The sequence below is a fragment of the Ursus arctos genome, unplaced genomic scaffold, assembly GCF_023065955.2.
Source record: "Ursus arctos isolate Adak ecotype North America unplaced genomic scaffold, UrsArc2.0 scaffold_16, whole genome shotgun sequence".
NCBI classification, from domain to species: domain Eukaryota; kingdom Metazoa; phylum Chordata; class Mammalia; order Carnivora; family Ursidae; genus Ursus; species Ursus arctos.
In genome coordinates, this window is record NW_026622830.1 from 39,629,015 (window position 1) to 39,650,354 (window position 21,340).

Here is a 21,340-nt window from a genome sequence, read left to right on the forward strand (position 1 = left end):
AGACGCTCATTTTGTCCTCGGGAACTATTTAGATGTGCTTCTCCACACCACCCAGCCATGATAGCAGAGCTCCTTTCCATGTCTCTAATTTATCTTACTTGAGGTAAAACGCTGAGAGTCCTCTTTTCAGGTTGGATACATTTTACATAGGATTTCTCTCGTTCCTTCAGGGAGACAGAAACAGGTTCAAAAATTGAGTCACTAAAATGACTAATGTGGTCCTGTCAGAGGAGAATTATGGACCTCCAGGGCTATGGTCTCTCAGAGAACTCATTTTGTGTTTCTATCCATCACGTGAATAACAGTAACCTTCTCCAATAAGCAGAGTGAAAAATGTATGGACTGCCAGTAAGTATTCCTCACCGCTCACTGAATATTGGCACCACAAGGGCTTTATCCAGCAATGGTGACATGTAGGGAATTTGTGTCAGATCTGGCTCGTAATGGGGAAAAATAATCCAGTCTCAGACTTTTGACTTTTGTGTCTCCACTGTTTTCTCTCATATCAGCATGCCTCATGAATGACATTGAACGCACCAAAAACAAAACAAAACAAAAAAACTCACCTCCGTGTTTTCAGCAGCAGCAAATGGAATCAAAATCCTTGGATGAGAATTCTTAAAAAAAAAAAAAAAGTCTGCATTTTAATTTTACCAGAGCATTCGTATAAATGTATTACTTAGCCCATGAGTCAACAAAAGTTCATGTGTTAACATACATACATAACATGTATGTATATGATTAATGAATTCATATTAGAAGAGGGGAAAAGGAAAATAAAAAAGCCAAAGGGAGAAATTAAAAGCTGTTCATCATATTTAAGGTTTCAGATAGCCCCAGAGAGATAGCACAGCTTTCTTATTTTACTACTCTGCCCAAACTTGTAGCACTAAACACCGCTCACCTAAGGCGCTACATGAAAACTGTACGTGGAAACGTGACGAACACTCGCAAGCGTGGGGAGTTTGTTCTGTGAATGAAGGAAGTTCTTTCAAGCAGCAATGAATCAGCTAGAGATCTCTGCTTCCTGATCATAACAACGGCAGCCTCTTTTTTTAAATTGTATTTTATTACGTTATGTTAGTCACCATACAGTATATCATTAGTTTTTGAGGTAGTGTTCCATGATTCATAGTTTGTGATTTATTTTATTTTATTTTATTTTATTTTATTTTATTTTATTATAATAACTGCAGTCTTAAGTCCTTGTTTCATCCTCTTCGAGCGTACCTTGTAGGACTCATTATTAGTTGTAATTAAAACAGACCAAAATCATAATTTAATTAGCCTTAATAGGACAGTTTTGGAGGGTCATCTTTCATTGTGCATACAGAATGTTTCTCCCTGTAATTATTTGTTACTGTAAAATCTTCCAATCACACATTTAATAACCAGTATTAGAGGAAATTATTCACTTGCTATTCATTTGAATGGTTCAAGAAGTATATGCATATATTTGAGTATTTGTCCAGACTATTGTCAGGTGATCGAAAGAACTTTTGATGTATTTTGACGTGTTTTGATTGACGTTTGGAATCACAAAGCAGCCTTGATTACAATAGTGTTATTTCGGGGTTTTCTGAAGGAAACATTCACATAACTTTGGTGACAGATGATAACTAGACACAGTGTGGTGAGCGTTTCGTAATGTAAATGTCAAATCACTATGTCTTAGACTTGAAACTAATATAACAATGTGTGACACCTGGACTTAAATGAATAAATAAATACCTCCAGGCCATGTTGACACTTCTAGAAGCTACAGGTCTTCTGAGGTAAAAGACGGGAAATTGGTTCCACCAAGTCCAGGATTATCTGACATTTTTCATGAGAGCTGGGAGAGGTGGAGTCATTTATTCTCATAAGCAAACTGCCAGGAAGATGGAAAGTCCTAAAAACCTTTCTCAAGCCATTGCCGTGAGAATGTCCTCCTGTGATCTTCCTTACTGGTAGCATTCCATCATCCCTCCACCATTGAACTGTTTCTGTCTGTTGCTCCCTGCTCTATCCACTCCTTCTTCATGGGGTTCCACTAGTTTAAGTGGGAAGGGGGCTATACATAGTAAATGACCGCCCCTAATTGTAATAACTTTGTATGCTGACAGATGGTAACCACACTTATCATGGCGGGCATTTGGTGAGGTGTGTGATTGTCAGATCACTATGCTGTACGCAGGAAGCTAGTATAATATTATCTGTCAACTGTAGCACAATGAGAAACAAGAAAGGACTATCCCTTGAACCCATGAGAGGAAAAAGGCCATTGTCCACTAGGCAAAATGCATGCAATCACTTGGAGAGATTTTTCTTGTCATTGATCACATAAATATATATATTTAACCAAACATATTTCTGTGGAGAGGAAACAACTAGAATGCCTCTAGAGTTATCCAAAAAAGTGCATCAGATAAGGCAGACTTCTGCAAATTGACTAGTTTGGCAGAAAGAACAAAGCACATGCCAGAATACTGTACAGCTAGGGATTCACGTGTTGCTTTATGTCTATAGCGTTGTACATACTGGCAATGCTTAATTGTCTGTGGCCTACTCTGCCATCAGGAGAGGAGAAACAGACGTTCCCATTTGTCTTTTGTTGTGGCTTCTGCTATTTATATTGACTTGTCTAAAATAACATCAGCCACCCTAGACAATTTTTCCCTAGTCCTTGAGTCTGTGGACTAATTACTTCAGGTGGCTAAGTATGTGATTATCATCTCAAGGAGATGATCCATTGCCAGCAGGTATCCCCCCAGTACAAGGGAAAAACAGGTACCACTGGGGAGAGAACATCAGAACCACAAAAAAATACATAGAACTTTATTTGTTCAAAGTGAAATGAGACCCCAATAACTCTTCTTGAAATATGCCTAATAGAAATTTGGGGGTACTTAAATTCAAGACCAGGAAGTCCTGTCACCCAGTATAGTAATTCTGGAACTGGCATTATAGTTAAGGATACTGGATAATTAGAGTGTTACCAGTAGTCTTGGGAGAGGTGAAGGTTTAATTATTAAATACAAGTAATTTATACTACATTGAAAATGATAGCCTCCTTAAATCATGGCTTGATGGGAAAGAAATAATGACAGTACTGGACACATGTAGGAGAAGGAGGAAGTATGCTAGGTCTGGAAATCACTGAATGGATGCAGAAATGGGATAAAGGAGGCTGGAGCCTTTTTACTTGACTGGCAGGAGGGCTTACAGTAAGATAGTGTCCTACTTGTGACATAAAGGAAGCAGATATTGGAAGCGACTATTGCAGACCAGACAAATACAACCCAGACAAAATCACAAAAGAAAACAAACAGAAAGCTAACCAGGAATTTCAGCAAGTAGCATAACTATAACTATAACTATAACTATAACTATATATATATATATATAACTATATACATATAACTATATATATATATGTATATATATATATATAACTATATATATATATTTTTTTTTTAAATGACCATTACAGGTTTCCCTCTCTGTCTGAACGTGGAAGTTTCCTGTGAAACCTTTTGTAAGCCAAAGTGGCTCAAAGCAAAGAAGCAATTACCATTTCATAAAAGTAAAAATCCTCAGCAGATTTCTTTTGGTTATTGAAAATAGGTACTAATGTAGGTCTTTTGTAAAAGCAAAGTGCTTTACTTCTTTTTTAAAAAAAATCTTATACAAACTTTCTAGATACCATTTTAGAACGTCTATTTGGTACTGGTCTATTTTTCCTTCCCATCTATTTGATTTCCCTTCCTTTCTACTGAAACAACTCACTGCATAAGGTGTGTCCTGGGCCCCCTAAACCAACATGTCTTCCTTCGTCCCCAGGCTCAGCCATTGCTTCCCAGCTCCGATTTTCTCAGGCCATATACCTGAATGAGATTCCGGGTAGCATGGTAGCATGGTAGCTTGGTGATCAGCAGATTTCACATTGGAAGCACATGACCAAAGCTCAAATCCTGTTTCTGCTTCCCGTGGGAAGCAGGGACCTTTGAAGAGTTATTTAAACTATCCAAAATCATTTTCTCACCTATAAAATAGGCTATTTGTTGTATCTGTACCCCGAAGTTGTAATGAGCTTTAATGGGATAATTCAGAGCTTTTACGGTAGAGGCCGGCACTGTTCCTCATCCTTCAACCACTCAACAAAGCCAGTTGATTCTACCCCTTGACTAGCTCCTCAATCCATCCTATTCTTTCTGTTTTCACCTTCCACCCCTTTATCTCAGGCTTCCATCATCTCTTATCTGGAGTATTTTACTCAGTTCCATGTGGGTCACTTATCTCCCCCTCCTTCCCCCACCCCGATCAATCCCAGCCCCACAAAGCAGCCAGGTGACATAGAAATCATGGATCCCTACCACTCTTCATGGAAGCAACTGCCTCCTTAGTAAGGGGTACAAAATCCTTTGTCCTGCAACCACTTGTTCTTCTTCTGGCTTCTCTCCTTGCTCTACTCCCTTTGTTTGCGATGGTCCTGCAGAACTAAGTCACTGTGACTCTGTAAATATACACGCTCACTCTCTCCTCTAGATCTTGTTCCAATCTTTGGAACATTCCCTGTCCCCTCAACTCCTCCTGCTCCATTTGCCTGGATATCTTCCCTTTAGGCCCATCTCATGGCACTCACTCTCTACTCCAGCCCCACTGGCCACCCCCAAGTCTTCAAAGATGCCATGGTCTTTCCCACAACAGGTCCTATGGACATGCTCTTCACTCTATCTGGAAAATTAATCTATCTCTCCCCTTTTTTTTTTTTTTAAGATTTTATTTATTTATTTGACAGAGAGACAGCCAGCGAGAGAGGGAACCCAAGCAGGGGGAGTGGGAGAGGAAGAAGCAGACTCCTAGTGGAGAAGCCTGATGTGGGGCTCGATCCTGGAACGCCGGGATCACGCCCTGAGCTGAAGGCAGACACTTAATGACTGTGCCACCCAGGAACCCAATCTCCCTTTTTGATTCATTCATTTCTGCCAGCTAATTTCACATAATAAATGCCTTAAACTTATTAGCTCAAATACCCTTTGCACAGAGAAGTCCCCTCTGATGAACTTGTTAGATGGAAGTCCTCCTAACAAACTGTACTTCCCTCCATTAACACCTACCACAATTGGGGATAATATGTTTGTGTAATTATTTGGTTTAAAAATATCTTTGATCAGGTCCCCCCTGTTAAGATAAGAATTCAAGGGCAAGTGTTTGATTTGGGGAATGATCCAGGAAGCACCATGAGGAAGTAGGGAAGTGAGACCGGGAAAGGAAGGAAACAGGTTCATGAACAGGCAGGTTATCCTGTGGGCGGTTGGGACTGCGTCCTGCACGGGAATTCTATGGGACGTGCCCCAGAGTTGTCCCACTCAAGGGGAGTGAAGGCAAGTATTCATTACTTTATCCTGTCCATCACTGGTTGGGGACTGCTTCCAAGTTGGCTGCACATTGGGGCGCCTGGGTGGCACAGCGGTTAAGTGTCTGCCTTTGGCTCAGGGCGTGATCCCAGCGTTATGGGATCAAGCCCCACATCAGGCTCCTCCGCTATGAGCCTGCTTCTTCCTCTCCCACTCCCCCTGCTTGTGTTCCCTCTCTCGCTGGCTGTCTCTATCCTGTCGAATAAAAAAAAAAAATCCAAGTTGGCTGCACAGGACAAGCATCCTGTTGAGACAAGAAAAACCCCTAAGGCAGGGTGCCCTAGTGTTCACAAGGAGAGGCCATTGGTGAATGAAGAGGGACAGGGGTGGGGATTAGACAGCTTCAGCCTCCACAACCCCGTGCTCCACTGGACTCTGAGCCCTGCAGCCCCGCTTCCTCACGTGTCAGCTCTAGAGCAGCCCACCTAACAGGAATACAATATGAGTCACAGGTACGTGTGTAACTTGAAATTTTTGAGAAGCAATGTTTAAAAAAAAAAAAAACTAAGAGAAACAGGCACCATTAATTTTAACTCTATAGTTTGTTGAACCCATTTAGCCAAAGTGTTGCATTTCAACAGGTAATCAATACAGAAATTGTTAATGAGATATTGTACATTGTTTGGGGCTGTCCTTAAAAGTGGATGTGGATTTGACCTTCATAGCACATCTCAATTTGGACATGCCACACTTCCACAGGTGTGATTTCTGCACTTACAAATTATTTTTGTGTAACATGAATTTTGTGTTGAAATTTATTCTGGTATAATAATGTCAAATAGCTATTAAGTAAACATTGGGTTAAACGAAACCATTACTGGAATTCTACAGTTTTTAAAGAAAGATAAAACACATATATTACCCTGCTGTTTTTATAGTTGTTAATAAGCTTAGGAGGAGGAGTCCCATTTTATCATCCATAAGATGGTAATTTGAATGAGGGCACTTTTTATAAAAAGTTCATATTGAATCATGGAAAACCCACACCTTGCCTTTATCCTAAACTTCAAAATTCCAAAACAGTATGGTAAAATTTCTATTTTCACCACTTAAAATAGCATGTTTCAACATTGAAGGAACAACTACGTTAAAGGGGGGAAATGGTAGAAACACAAAGACTAAGGCTTTTACTTCCCACAACCATGTGGGATTGCCTGTGATCAAGCCTACATGTACTGAACTGTGCCCTCCCCGAGAGACACCTGCTCTCAACACATGCACATTCTCCAGCACCGGCTTCCCAGAGAGCCACAAGAGCAAAGCAAGTAGAGAACTGAAGCGCTTGCCTAGATATTCCTCATTTAAGTCAGCTCAGATGACCGATATTATTCAGATCTACATAGGTAAGATAAAATCTCATCTTTTTCTCTGAATAATTGCCTCCAGCCTCAATTTCACCTTGAGCAAGTGATAGAGGAAGATACAGCTGATGAAACCACTCTCTCCAGCTTTCTTCCATCAACTCCCAAAGGGAAAGGCTTTTGTTTTCCTCATAGCCTAGTTTATTTCCTCTCCGCCATCTTGAACTTCCTAGGTGCTCACCAAACATTAATTGATGGCAAAGATATCAAGCAGCTCTTGAATTTATTTATGCAATGATTCTCTATTCAAAGAACATCTTTATATCCTTTCTGTTCTTCGACAAAAAAGTGAAACAGTGTTTCAGCTTGCAAGTTCTGTTTTAACATCTGCAGAGAGCGCAATGTGTGCCGGTGTTAAACAAATGTGTAGGCACACCAGTTATCTTGATTTAGAAGCATAAATGACAATAGAGAGAGGGAGTTTTTAGAAGGAAATTTAACCTTAGGGCTCAAAGTTAATAGAAAGTGCAGTTGTTGTTTTGTTTGAGAGAGAGTGAGAGAGAAAAGAAATCCCATCGTAATGCTATTATGCTAAGTTTATTTTGGTCATAATTTTCCCAGTTATGGTGTAGACACAAGCTTATGTGCACACCTGAAAACCAGTGTAATTTATGGTCAATTCACCAATGTAGGTCAACTGGTAGAATAACCGTAAGTATCAGCATAAGTTGATTTGTAGCCTCAGTTGCACCGTGAAGTCATCGGAAGACTTTGGGAAAGCAGCTTAATTCCCATTTGTTTGTTTCCTAATCTTTTCTAAAAAGGCCACATTAATGTATTTCTTATTATTGTCATTCCTTAATGGTTATTGATTATATGCAGGATGCTTTGTATCTCTGCGAGGCATTGCAACTTCCCCTGGGAAGACTGTGCTAATGAATAGTGTTTGTAAAGTACTTGGAAATCCTTGGATTAAAAGCTAACCATATCAGGGTAGAAGTATTTGTATTAACACGCCATATGGGAGAACCATATGTTATCTATTAAGAGGGTGTGTGTGATATTGAAAATAGCTCTCTGGTGCATTGCCTTGTGCTATTTTTATACAGTTATGTCATGGCACGTTTTGGTACGCCAGGGTCATCCCTTCGTTGTGGAAATTCAGTCATTCAGCAGGTTTTGGTTGAGTATCTTATTGAACACTTGACACTCCACTTACCATCATACAAAATAGATGGAGGGCACGCTACAGTCTCATGCGTTTCCTTTCATTGAATTTGTGTTACACTTGGGTCTCCCTTAACAGACATATCTGCTCTAAAAATAACATGTTCAGTTATTTCCTCTTCCCTCTATATGGGCAAGTATGCTGTTTTAGGACATTCTTAGAAAAAAAATAGGACTGGGGCACTTGGGTAGTTCAGTCGGTTAAGCATACGACTCCTGATTTCGGCTCGGGTTATGATCTCATGGATCATGGGGGGATCAAGCCCCGTCTTGGGCTCCGCACTCAGTGAGGAGTCTGCTTCTCTCCTCCCTCTCTCTCTGCCCCTCTGCATGTGATCACTCTCTGTCTTTAAAATAAATAAATAAATCTTTAAGAAAAGAAAGAAAGAAATAGGACCAAGACGATTGTCTTCTCTGCTCTATAACTGAAGACCAACCATGGATCTTACACAGCCTCTGTGAATGAGGCATGGTTATAATAGTATTTATTTCGAATAGAATTGGTACTGGCAGCCAGGAAAGCAAGCGTTTCCCCAGATGGGCTATGTGTGCTCCACCGCCTTCCCAGGAGGGGCTAAGTTATTAGTCTGGGTAACTGACCTGTAACAAGTTCTACACATAACCTCCACTGGCCTGAGGAAGGGGTTCCTTCTCTAAGGTGACTTCTCCAGTAAGAAGATAAAATGGTAACGGGTATAGCCTGGGTTCTCTGTCTTGGCCACCTTTCTTCAAAAATGCTGCCCTACATGATATATGAACCTCAGATTTTATAAGTGACCTGATGATCTTGGAGGAGGAGATAATTTCCCCCCCTTTTTTTCCAGTTAATATGCAAAGCCAGGTCAGGAAAGAGCATACTTCATTATTTCACAAATATTTATTGCACACCTATCAGGTGTTCATTCTAGGTACTTAGGGGACCTCAGGCAATGAAGCAAACAAACTTGCTTGCATTGGTGGAGCTTACCTTCAAGTGAGGGTAGATATACATAGACAATGAATAGAATACCTACCTACATTATATATTAGAAGATGGTGGGTCCAGATAAGGAAGACGGAGGGTGTAGGGGTGGGGAGATGTTGTAATTTTAAGTGGAGTATTCAGCATAGACCCCATTGAAAAGGAGGCATTTTGGGCCAAGACTTGAAGGACCTGGAAGCACTTCAGGTAGAGGGGACAGGCAATAGAAAGACTAGGGGAGGAGAGACCCTAGGAGGGACAGCCAGTATGGCTGGAGCAGAGTGCATGGGAGGCTTTGAGAAGAATGTCAGCGTAGGAAAACCACAGTGGTCTCCACCACACACAGCCTTGTTGCCTTTGAGCAACATATGAGCAGGGGAATCATATGATCTTTGAAAACAAACTGTCTGGCCTCTAGGTTGAGAACAGGTCTGGAGGACAAGAGCTGAAGCCATTGTCACAACCCAGGAGGGGCCGGGAAAAGAGGCCAGACTGGGTGGTGGTGAGAGGAGATGAACTCTAGCTACCTGTGCTCCCTACACATCACCACGTTGGATTTTTAGGAAACATTACTTGTGATCAAAGACACGACATTTCAAAACAAATCCACAATTTTAATGAGGTCCAAGCAGAGGCTCAGATAAATAACATACCATTTTTACGTTGAGAACTGAAATCCAGTTCAAGCAAAATGATTAATAGTAATTACTGCTTAAAGGAAAATGAAGTTTCTTTTTTAATCCCTCGACAAACATTGATGGAGCCCCAACGAATTTAGGCACTGTGCCGGGTGCTGAGGACACCACAGCAAGAGTAAGGGCCTCCCTCTGAGAGAGGACTTACAGCTTCACCACCGAGGGTCAGAAGAGGTCACAGGAATCTGTAAGGAAGAGAGAACTCAGGCTTTGGCATAATCTGGACCCGAGTTTAAGGCCTAGCTCTGCCACTCTTTGTGGGACTTCAGGAAAGTTACTTGCCTTCCCACGACCTTGATTTCTTCATCTGTAAAAATGGAGATAAAAGTCTAACTCGGTAGAGCTCCTATGGGATTCGCAGTAATAGGTGTGAGGTGCCTAAGAGTCTAAGCGCCTGGTGCCCAGGAGGCGCTTGGAACAGCAGCTACCACTCGTGTTAGATGGCGAGGACTCAACTGGACATCTCTTTTTATCTGCATTGAAAGATGCATGTGAAGCTCTTCATTAGAATAATGAGGCAGCCAATGTGGGAACTTAACTTTTCTTATACTCATCTATTAAAATTGACTAATTGGCTGATGACACCTCCAGAACAACGTTTAAGTGTTTGGAACCAAGCATCCCCCCCATCCTCCTTTCTTTCCTTTCTAAAGCCTTCAAGTAGGACTGAGCAAGTAGGCACTCACACAGGAGGGGGTTCAGGGGGAGGTGACAAACATCTGGCACAGAGCTTAGGCAAGGTCAGGAGGGCATCTCGGTCTTAGGTTGAAGGAGACTGAACAGACGTGACAACAAAATGCAGTGTGCAATCCTAGAAAAATATGAAAGATCTTATTAGAAAATTGGCAAAACTTGAATGTGGTCTGTGGTTTAGAGAGCAGGAATGTCATCAGGGCTAATCTCCTGATCTTGATGGTTGCATTGCGGTCATGGAGGAGAATGTCCTTGTCTGTACAAAATATATACTAAAGTATTCAGGGCTCATGGAAGTGATTATGTCTGCAACTCACTCTCAATAGGTTCAGAAAAGAAAAGAAAAAAGAAAAGAAAAGCATAGAGTAGAATAGAATAGAAAAGAAAATTCTTCGTACTGTTCTTATAACTTTCTATTATTTAAAATTATTCCAAAATAAAAATATCTTTGGCATTAAAAAAAATAAGTTTAGAGTTGTAGTATGTGCTTACCTAGCTTAAATGTCAGGCAAGCTCAATTCTTAATGTTCTTAGTGAATCTGCATGACAATATAGTTTAACTCTTTAACTATTATTATATTATCGTTTTTTTCCACATTTTTGCTGACCCATAATTTATCTTACCCAGACAAATATCAGTTATGTTTCCAGGGAGGGAATAGTGGGCTCTGCCATCAGCTGACTCGCAAAACCCTGCTGCCACCCCTTGCTAGCTGTAGGGTCTTAGGCAAATTACTTAATATCTCTGTGTCTCAGTTTCCTTATCTGTGAAATGTGGATAATAATAATACCAGAGGCACCTGGGTGGTTCAGTCAGTTAAGCATCTGCCTTCAGCTCAGGGCGTGATCCCAGCGGTCTGGGATCAAGCCCCATATCTGGCTCCTCACTCAGTGGGGAGTCTGCTTCTCTCTCTGCCCCTCCCCCTGCTCATCCTCTCTCTCTCTCTCAAATAAATAAAATCTTTAAAAAAAATAGTAATAATACCAAACTTACTGGATTGCTATGAGAATTAAATTTTATGGCCTATGCAAAGTACTTAGACACTGAGCAGAACATAGCCAGTATCCAATAAATATTAGCTGGTATTAACTAGTATTATGCTGCTACTCACATTGCTCTATTAAATAAGACATAAGTATAATTGATGGAAGGGCCTACTTTTTGAGATCATTCCTCCCTTATATAAGGTAAGGTTATTTTTCATGTGTGTATATTCTAGAGAATGTGGGAATATGTGAGATGAAAATGTTAGCCTAATGGCAAAATATAAAATTAAAAACTGAATTCTCTATAAATAAAAGAGGTTGAGCCTTCCTGACCTGAGAAAAATAAATATACCATTTGTATTAATTAGCTGTTGTCATGATAATACTGGGTAACAAATGACCCCGAAATACGGTCCCTTACAACAAAAATATTTATTCTCATGCTTACAGGTGTATGAGTTGACTGTCATTCAGCTGAGGTAGGCTGAGTTCCACTGGGCAGTTCTGTTTCAAGCTGTGACTTGCCTGGGCTTGGTCCAGATCAAACCTTGTCTGCTCCACGTATCTCTCATCCTCTTTAAACCAGTAGCTATATGGCCATCTTCTTGTCATGGCAAATGTCAGGGGCACAGGCACCAAGTCCAATTATGCATCACAGTTAAGCCTTTTGCTCACATTACGTCCACTAATATCTCATTAACCAAATCAGGTAACTTGGTTAAATCCAACATCAGTGGGTTGGGATGTATTCTCTGCCCACAGTGGGAGAACACTAACTGTATAATCCATTACCAGGGACTGAGGAATTGGGACCAATTCTAATCTGCAAACCACTGCATTTCAGTGGCATATGCTCCCCCCGTGCCTGGAAATGTTGGCACCTCTATTAATAAGAGTATTAATACGTGAACAGGCAGCACACATGGAGGTGTTTCCCCAATAGCAAGAATGGATTTGCTCGGATGTACTTCCCCTTTCTCTTTCCGTGCACAGTTCACCAAAAGAAGGACATATCAAGATAGCAATCTGTGGCCATGACATTGAGAGTTCGCCCTTGTACATCTCTCTCATATAGGAATAAGCATGAATTACATTCTCGTCATCATCGAACAAATGATGCAGCCCTACTGCCTCCGTGAATTCAGTTCACAGAAGGAGTCTCTTATTTTTATTTCTTTTTTTTTTTTAAGATTTATTTATTTATTTATTTGACAGAGAGAGACAGCCAGCAAGAGAGGGAACACAAGCAGGGGGAGTGGGAGAGGAAGAAGCAGGCTCCCAGCAGAGGAGCCTGATGTGGGGCTCGATCCCAGCCTGATGTGGGCCTCGATCCCAGAACGCTGGGATCACGCCCTGAGCCGAAGGCAGACGCTTAACGACTGTGCCACCCAGGCTCCCGTTTCTATAAAACTCCTGAAATATCCTTGCATATAATACATGCTCAATAAATATGGGTTGAAAGAATGAAGAGCAGGATACGAACACTGCGGAAACCAAACTTATGCAACAACTAGAATGCTCACAGGTTACCGTGCTTTTTGGCATGAGAAAAGTGTTATGTGACTCCCACCGTGAATGCTATAGCAATTTATTATCTGAAATAAATATGTGATCTTAAAGGCGTACTAACTATGAGAATTTAGCTTCTGCGTGACATTTTTTAAGCTAACAAAATTGCCTGTCACTTCCCTATATTTCTTCACATTTATTGTAAGCCTTTTAAATCCCTTCTAAAAACCACAAGTTTATATTCACCACTCTACTTAACTTTTTATTGTTTATGGGCTTCCTGTGAAGATAGCTAGACAGACAAGGCTGATGAAAAGGAAAGCTTGTCCTTATCAAATAAATACTTACCGGTAACTGCGTAATGGGATTTTTTCCCCCTACCAGTGGAAGACCACTGTTTCAGGAAGAACCCAGTCATTTGAGGCATTTTAAATGGATGGAAAGTTATAAGCCAGCCAAAATGTCCTTCTGAAAGAGTGAAATGAATGTTAATCTAATTGCCAGAGAACGCCTGCTTAGAAAGCGAGACTTCTACACTGGCTCCCCCTGCTGGCTCCGAGGAGGCACTGTCTGGAGGTGGAGGAAAGCGATGTACCTAAAACTTGTCATCTGAGGGCACGTTACTCAAATGGCAAATCCAGCATTCTTCTAGAATGCACTTACTCAGTATTAAACATGCCAACTGTTTCTTGAGTTTTCTTCGTAAGGGCAGAAATACCGCAACTGTATCCTGCAGTCAAGGCTCAAAGTAGGAACCAGGAGCATACCGCTCGGGTGGCTGTGTCAGCGAGTGCGACAGCATGCATATGCAGAAGGGTAAAAACCCAGTCGCGCTACCTTAGGAAAACAGTCAGACTGGTTCTTATTGCTGTAAAGCTGGACTTGGGGGCCTGACTGGAAATGTCTTTCTCATGCATTTCGAACTGCTGGAACCAACTCCTTGCCTTCCTGTCACTTAATTGTCTCTTTCCCTTCTTATCTTCCTCTCGCCACAAGAAGGCTTTTTACTCTCTTGGAGACGTGGTAACCAGACTAATTTTAAAGGCAGCCTGTCACTGCGGACTTCAAACCTATTGTGAAATCTCTGTTAAAAAGACTGTCTGCTGGGGGAGACAGCAAAGCTGGCCGATTTCTCTTGCTTGATGCCGACTCCATTTGGTGGGAGGAAGGGGGAAAATTCTGACCCATGTTTTTAACACATCCTGTAGCACCCACTTAGCCTTGTTAAGGGAGCAAGAGCAGCAAGGGTGGCTGTTTCCTTCCTAGAGCAAAAGCCGGTGCGGTCGTCTGCTTGGAGAACTAGAACAGAGCAAATGTCAGACCATTAAGCCGTACCGTCAATAAGCCACTTAGAACATCGGACGTAGGTAGCTGCAGAGCTGCTGTGGGTCCTCGTGTTACAAGTTAGACTGTATCCCCAGGACAAATAGCGCAGGTGTTGGGCAGAGGGAATTGTATGCATACTTATGTATTCAATGGTAGCATTTCTTCCCCACTTTAGAATGCCACTCTTACGTATGTGTGTAAGTATGTATGTATGTATTTATCTATGTCACTCTATTATAAACTTTTACTTTCATTCAAGTCAATCCCAAATGTTTTCCCACCTGCAACTCTCTTCACTCGGTTCTTTTACAGAGCTCCTTGGTGAAATGTTTCCCCATTGCTCGTCAGGCTCTTGTTTGAGCTCTCCTGTTTGAGTCCTCCTCTAGGGAGGATTCCCCATCCTCTTGCCTCTGGATTAAGAGCTGGTGGTAGTAACGGATGGTGGGTCAAGGCACTCAGGCCAAGCAAGGTTGAGTGATCTGAGCCTGGTGATGGGTCAAAACTTTTCAGAGGGCTCAGCTGGGTGATTCTTCAGCTCCTTGTGGCATTGGCTGAGGCCGTGGTTTGGCTGCATGCGGCGGGCAGCTGGGCTGGGCTGGAAGGTGCAGGACTCACCCACGTGTCTGACCCCTCGGTGCTTCGCCACATGTGCCTCTCCCTTGGGAGGCTAGCCTGAGCGTCTCTACAACATGGTGACTGGCTTCCTAGAGGGAGAAAGTAGAAACTGCTTGGCCTCAGGGTCCCAGAACATCATTTCGACATTTCATTGATCTAGTCACGGAACCAGTCCGGATTCGAGGAGAGGAGAGATAGATTCCACTTCTTGAGAGACAAAGGATCTGTGGCCATCTTTAACCCATAGTAATATATGCCAGTCACTTCTGCTTCTCTGTTTTCTGTATTCGATATGCTTTATGTTTTGTTCCTGTGTCTTTATATAAATTTTTCTTTTTTAAAAATTTTCTGAACAAGGAGATTTGGAAACTCTCCCAGCAATGAGATAGAAAATCCTGCCTTTATTTGCCTTTGAAAAGTTTATTTTTTTTCTACCCATAAATCCACCGGTATATATTACACATTTTAAGCCAAAAGAAAATGTTACCTAGCTTCTAGTATACGGCTACCACTGCACCTACCCGGGGGTTTGTTTTTCAAGGTGTTGTGTACTATGGTGTACACTTGACCAGCCTTGTCTGTTCAAGACAAATAGCACAGCATAGCATAGATGTGTCAGCCTGTCACGCGTAAGTTAGGTAAAGATAGATATTTTTTGCAACATAGATCAAACAGGAAAAGCAGCCATAGAAACTTAATCAAGCAGATTTCCTTACGCGGTGCATATTGCTTGAGTCAAGGGAGAGAAGCAGACTCGAATTAAGATCAGTACTACATTTTGGGAAATGCTGTGCAAGGAGAGAAATGTTGTAGGAGAGCTGACTGAATTTTGTTTACTGTGGTACAACATTTCATCAAGCAAATCAGGTGAGAAGGGGCAAGTATAAATGCACCTATTTATGTAGGGAATTTCTCTGTGTCATGCCCCTGATTCATCTCTCTGCCTTGCTTTGGGACTCATGCTACATTGGTTACAATTAATTTCAGTGCTGCATATTAGCCATAAAGAGATATTTCATAAATTGACTTGATGTATTTTCCCCCCTCTGTGGTTTTCTTAAAGATGAGAATGGTCCAGAGGAAAAACAAAGTACAGAAGAAACGGAAGGGCAGAGCCAAGGAGCAGGTGGGCTCAGATTTCTTTTGAGGAGTCTCCTAGGCCTCATCCACAGAGGTGAACAAGAACTTTACTCAACTGTTGTTTTCCAGACATGCTTATACCTTTTCACCGGTTGACTGCAGTATTCATTTAGGTCTCCCTCAGGAAGCCACCAATCCCCCCGGCTGCAGGTGACAGCGCTTCCAGTCAGAAGGGCACATTCTCACTCCTCATTCACCAACTCCATTTTTCTTCTGCTTAACAACACTTCACTTAGAAATGCTCTCAGAATGATGGGCAGAGGTTGGAAGTGCCAACTCAGAACTTGGCTACCTCGGGACAGGTCAAAATTAGCAGATTTCATTTGGGAGGGGAATGAAATGCAAAATGTTTAAAGGAAATAAATAAGAGGCTTCCCCTCCGTGAGGAGTAGAATGTTCTCTACTGCTTTGCATTACACCTTGAAGAGCCGTGTTTCTGGTTGTTTCTTTACACGTGGTAGGAGACAGTGTCATAGAAACCAGTTACCTTACACCTAGACCTAAAGTGAGATCCGAAGCCTTCCTGACATCTTCTCTGCTCCCTAAGAATAGATGTGTCCATCGAATGTTTACAGAGTCTCTCCTATAGATTCTGAATGGAACATCTTGAAATGCATAGCACTGAAGGCTCAGAAGAGATGGTCACCACCTCTAGCTTCTCATCTCTTCTTACCCATCTTTGTCCTCGGGCACGCTCTCCTGTAACAGACTGATAGGCACAGTTCTGCCGTTATCAACACCACCACCCAAATTGAAATATCCCTCTTCCCTTTAGCCTCCAAGTCCTAACGAGCCCCACAGAGGGGCATTTGTGAAACAGTGGGCTCCGTCTGCTGTGTGCCAGGCACGTCCTAAGCCGTGTGCTGAACTCTTGGAAATCAACCAGGTAGTGTGATAAGTTTTTCACTGAAAACTTCCTACATTAACCTTGGAACTTGTCCTAGAGAAGTGGAATCTTTTATTATTAACCTGGAAGATGGAATGGAGGAAGGCCAATCAGAGAAAGCACTGAAGCAAGGCAGCGAGGACCTTGTGTAGCTGCCGCTGGGTCAGCCGGCTCCCTTGGCCGAAACGTAGTCCTTGCGATGAAATGAATTTCTGATCCAGCGGACTATTGTCACCCGCCACCCCCCACCCCAGCTCCCGACCCACACATCATTATGCGCCCTGGCAGATGAGTCTTCTGTGAGAAGCTGTTTTCACTGTTTGCCGCTGACGAGTATTAGTCAACTAACTGCTGACAGCTGAGGCCATTCTCTGAATGGTGAGATTTCACAGGTTTTATTCACTCAACTCTGCTGTCCCCAACTATCTTTATCAGCATAGATTTTTTTCCCACCCTTGTTCACACACACACGCGCACACACACACACACACACACACAGGTGCACACATTTGCCTGTTTATTCATCCCTCTTTTAGCTAGTAAGTTGAGAACAGGCGGTTTCTTTTTGGATTTGGGATCATCTGTCAGCAGAGAGTGGTGGGGTTTCAGTCCTCAAGGTAAAGAATAGTCCTGAATGCACCCCTGAGGGGCTCCTCTTACTCTTCCAAGTGAGCCCACTGGCTGGCCCAAGTCATGGCAGGATTCATCTCTGATCTTGGCTGTTGTCCATATACATGGTTATGTCTGCTCTGGCTCATTTCATAGCCTCCCTAATCTAAGTGCAGAAAAATCAAAGGTGAGGTCCAGGTCCTTAAAGCCCTCTTGACCTGCTGTTGTTCTTCCAAAATATAAATACCTCCTTTCCGTTCAATATGATTTCCAACTTCAATTTTGATTATGTAACTGCAGGCTTCTTCCACATCATGAAAAACACACAATCTCAAACCAGCACGGTCTTGACTGCTGTCAGGATCAAGTCAAATCGAAGTCGTAGATACTCTTCCTCAAATAGTCATTTAACAAATACATATCAAGGGTCTATGTGACTCAGGCACTGTTCTGGGCACTGGGATACAGCAGCAAACCATAAAGACAGTATCCCTGCCTCCATGAAGCTTGTATTCTGGTGGGGCTGGCGGAGGGTGGGGGGTGAAATTCAGAAATAAACAGTAAACACAAACGTAGAAGATGGCAACAAATGCCTTGTGGCGAAATGAGGTCGGTCGAAGGAACACTGGGAAGGCAACTTCCCATCGGCTGGATTTGGGAAGGACTCCCCGAGGAAGGGATATTAAATAAAGTCTCAATGAGCATCTCCTCATTGGTGGAAGAGAATTCTAGATGGGGGGACCAGATGATGAAAATGTCTCAAGACCAATGTTAGCATGTGGGAGAAAGACGGTCAGAGTGGCTGGAGCATGGCACATTAGGGAGAATATGGGGTAAGAGTTGGTTAAAAAAAATCATAGGACCAGACAATGTCTGACTGTATAAGATTTGATTTTATTAGAACTACAAAGAGAAGCCAGTGGAAGTTTTGAAGTTTTAATGAGCTCATTTTGCCTGTGAGTAAAAGTGGGTCATGAGAACCAGAGTGAGACCAACTAGAAGGCTATAGCAGGAAGAAATGATGGCAGTTTCTGGAAACAGAGACAAAATGGATTGATGTGTCATATTCCAGACATAAAGATAACAGGGTGTGCTGATGGATTTGGATGTGGCATATGGGGGAAAGAGGAATCCAGAATAAGTCCCAGATTTTTAGCATCAAGAACTTTGGGGATGATGGTGCCACTTGCTAATATTTGGAAGACTGGCCACCAGGCACAGTGTTTGTTGAGAAAGTTAATAGTTCAGTTTTTTCCATGGTAAATTTGAGAGGACTCTTAGCTATATGGGATGTCAAGAAGCTAGCTAGTTAGATAGATGATTCTGGAAAGATGTGGACTGAGATACAGGTTTGAGATTCACATGGTATATAAATGAGATTTAAAATCATGGTTCTGAAAAAAAAAACTTAAAAAAAATAAAACCATGGTTCTGGGTGAGATTCACTAGAAAGTGCATATAAATAAAGAAAACAATGTGCTTGAGACATCAGGACATCCATATAGGTGGCAACAGAAGAGAGAAAGAGAGCGTTTCAGAAAGAACAGAGTTAAGACTCTGTGAAATACTACTGAGAAATCAAGTAAGATGAGAAAAGAGAGACGACCATTGGATTTGGCAAAGGGAAGTCATTGGCATCTTTCCTCAGAGGATTCTCGGAGGGGTATTGGAGCCAATGGAGTGGGTTATGGAGAGACTATGAAGTGAGGAAGTACAGAACAGTAACACAGACAGCTCTTTTAGGGAGTTGTACCATGAAAGGAAGGGCAAATGGGAAGATGTAACACCAAGCAAAGGTTACTACTCTTTTGTTTGTTCATTTGTTTTTTTTTTTATAGGAGATTGTCACCTACCAAAAGAAAGTGATTTATTCTGTTCAGTTACTCCCCTACTAAAAATGTTATTCTGTCTTCCAATAGAGACATGACCTGCAAGTAATAGTCATATGCATTAAGAATGAAAGAAATGAAAGAATGAAATGAAAGAATGAAAGAGATGCTAGAATCTATACATTTGTCTTCAAATGTTAGTTGTCATGGGTGTGTGAGTTCTCTTGAGTTCCATAACCTTGTTACATGTTCCATATACATGAAGAATTATATTCCTTTTTAATTCCTTCTTCAATGGTCAAATATTAACCATTCCAAATGATTTTGATAATCCTTCATATATTAAATTCACTATTTTAATGTTAGTGAGTTAATTATCTATTATCCTTGAAGCTAGATATGAGTGGAGTCATCATGGTGCTTATGATACTGAGAGGAAAGATCAACTGTGATGAGGTTCATTGCCACTGTGAGGGGGACAGGGACCTCCAAGTTCCTTAGTCCCTACTCTGTGCTTGGGTGATGTGAAATCTCCAAATGGCTTTTGGTGCTTTCCTACAAATGATCCCCTTCTCCTGGGCTTCCGCACTGACAGCCATCAGACATGCTCCCTGCAGTTTGACAGCCTGGCATAACAGAGCAGAAGTGCTGTGCTCTGAAAAACCAAACTTTAAAACACACACATAAAAGCACTTTGTAGAAACTTGCAAGGATACGCTTTCACAATCTTTCACTAAAAGAAATGTACCATTCTTCCAGAAGTGGGGGGAAAAGCAAAATGCCAAAGCATAATAAGACCAACGAATAGTATTCTTCACCAAAAAATAGTTTGTTGTCACTGGGCTCTGGTTTAATGGGAGATTCCTGTCCATTAATTATAAAAGAGAGTCACAAACCCTAGACCCTTTGAAGACCACTCAGTGTATCAGAGCATGAAACAGGTTCATACTTCCTTGGTGGGGTGGGGAGGGATGTGCCACAGGCAGAGAAGCTCCATCTTGACAGTATTAACTCTGAGGCAGTGTTTCTCTTTCTGCTCTATAGATGGTGTCAGTGCTGCAACTGGGCCCAGCCCTGCTTCAGAAGAGGCCGTTGAAGTCTGTAAAGATGAAGGTATGAGAACACATACTACATCTAAAAATCACCAACTCATAGAAGACCATTTGGACTTTGTTCATATGAGAAAGTGAAGCAGTGAGCAACTGTCTAATTCTCTTTAAGCACCTCTATTTCCAACACAATCAAATATCATGCCCACTCTGTTTTATTCCATATCTGCCCTTTCAGAATCTAGATATACACTTATATTTGTTCTTCTGAAAAGTGACTGTTGATTAAGTAAGAAAAATAATCAAAGAAATTATGTTCAAGGCAGATGCTTACTTGAAACACCAGAATTAGGCAGGTCTGCTGTTTACAACTACTCATTAGGAATAAGTTCAGAGGAGTGGCATTTGGGAACCACCTACCAGGGGACTCCATTATCCAGACATAATAAGAAAGAAAAAATGTTGAAAGGAATCTATAGAAATAAATCTTTGGCCGGAGCATCATCCCTCATTCTATGAACAGTTACTATGAGAAAATGTTGCAGAACCAGGTATCCCCAGAAGAAGAAAAAGTGAAAATTGTAATTAGGCTCTAGGAAAAAAGTTGAGGGAGAAATAGTGGGGACATTCATGTGCAGATGATAGAGCTTACAAAAATTATCTAAAGGAAAATGTAATAGTCCTTTCTTTTCTTTCACCCTGATTAACCATGCCCAAACAAAAAGGTAATATTATTTTGTACGTCATTGGTAGCAATTAAAAATCCCTCTATAGGCTATATTGTTGTATTTATACAAATGGATATCTGGTAAACCCATGCAATCTACTAGGAGCTTTTAGATAAATATGCTGAATGCATTTGTTTCAGTTTGGAGTGATGTGAACATAGATCTATACTTGACATTGATACTTGCTATTCCTTGAATCAGTATTTAGAAAATCAAAGTCTTCTTATAATTTTAATACTCAGCTGTTAGCATAATTCATTTCACTTCATGTTGTCCGGTAAATGGGTTTTCCTAAATGAGGTGTCCTGCATAATGAGAGTACTTGCTAACATTGTGAATTCTGGGGCTAGATGGTTGAAGCTTAAATCCTGTCTCTGCCGCTCAAA

At 41.6% G+C, this 21,340-nt stretch overlaps 1 protein-coding gene across 3 annotated transcripts in view; it reads left to right on the plus strand.

Annotated features, from left to right (window-relative positions):
• Positions 1-21,340, plus strand: part of MACROD2 (mono-ADP ribosylhydrolase 2) — a 1,872,659-nt gene that overhangs the window by 1,744,407 nt on the left and 106,912 nt on the right. Inside the window, exons 12-13 of one of the 3 annotated variants that reach the window (XM_057312671.1) lie at positions 15,777-15,839; positions 20,222-20,290. In XM_057312671.1, the coding sequence (XP_057168654.1) occupies positions 15,777-15,839; positions 20,222-20,290 (132 nt within the window). Of the gene's footprint in view, positions 1-15,776; positions 15,888-20,221; positions 20,291-21,340 lie in introns of all 3 variants that reach the window. The other 2 variants (XM_057312670.1, XM_057312672.1) reach the window with 2 other exon arrangements.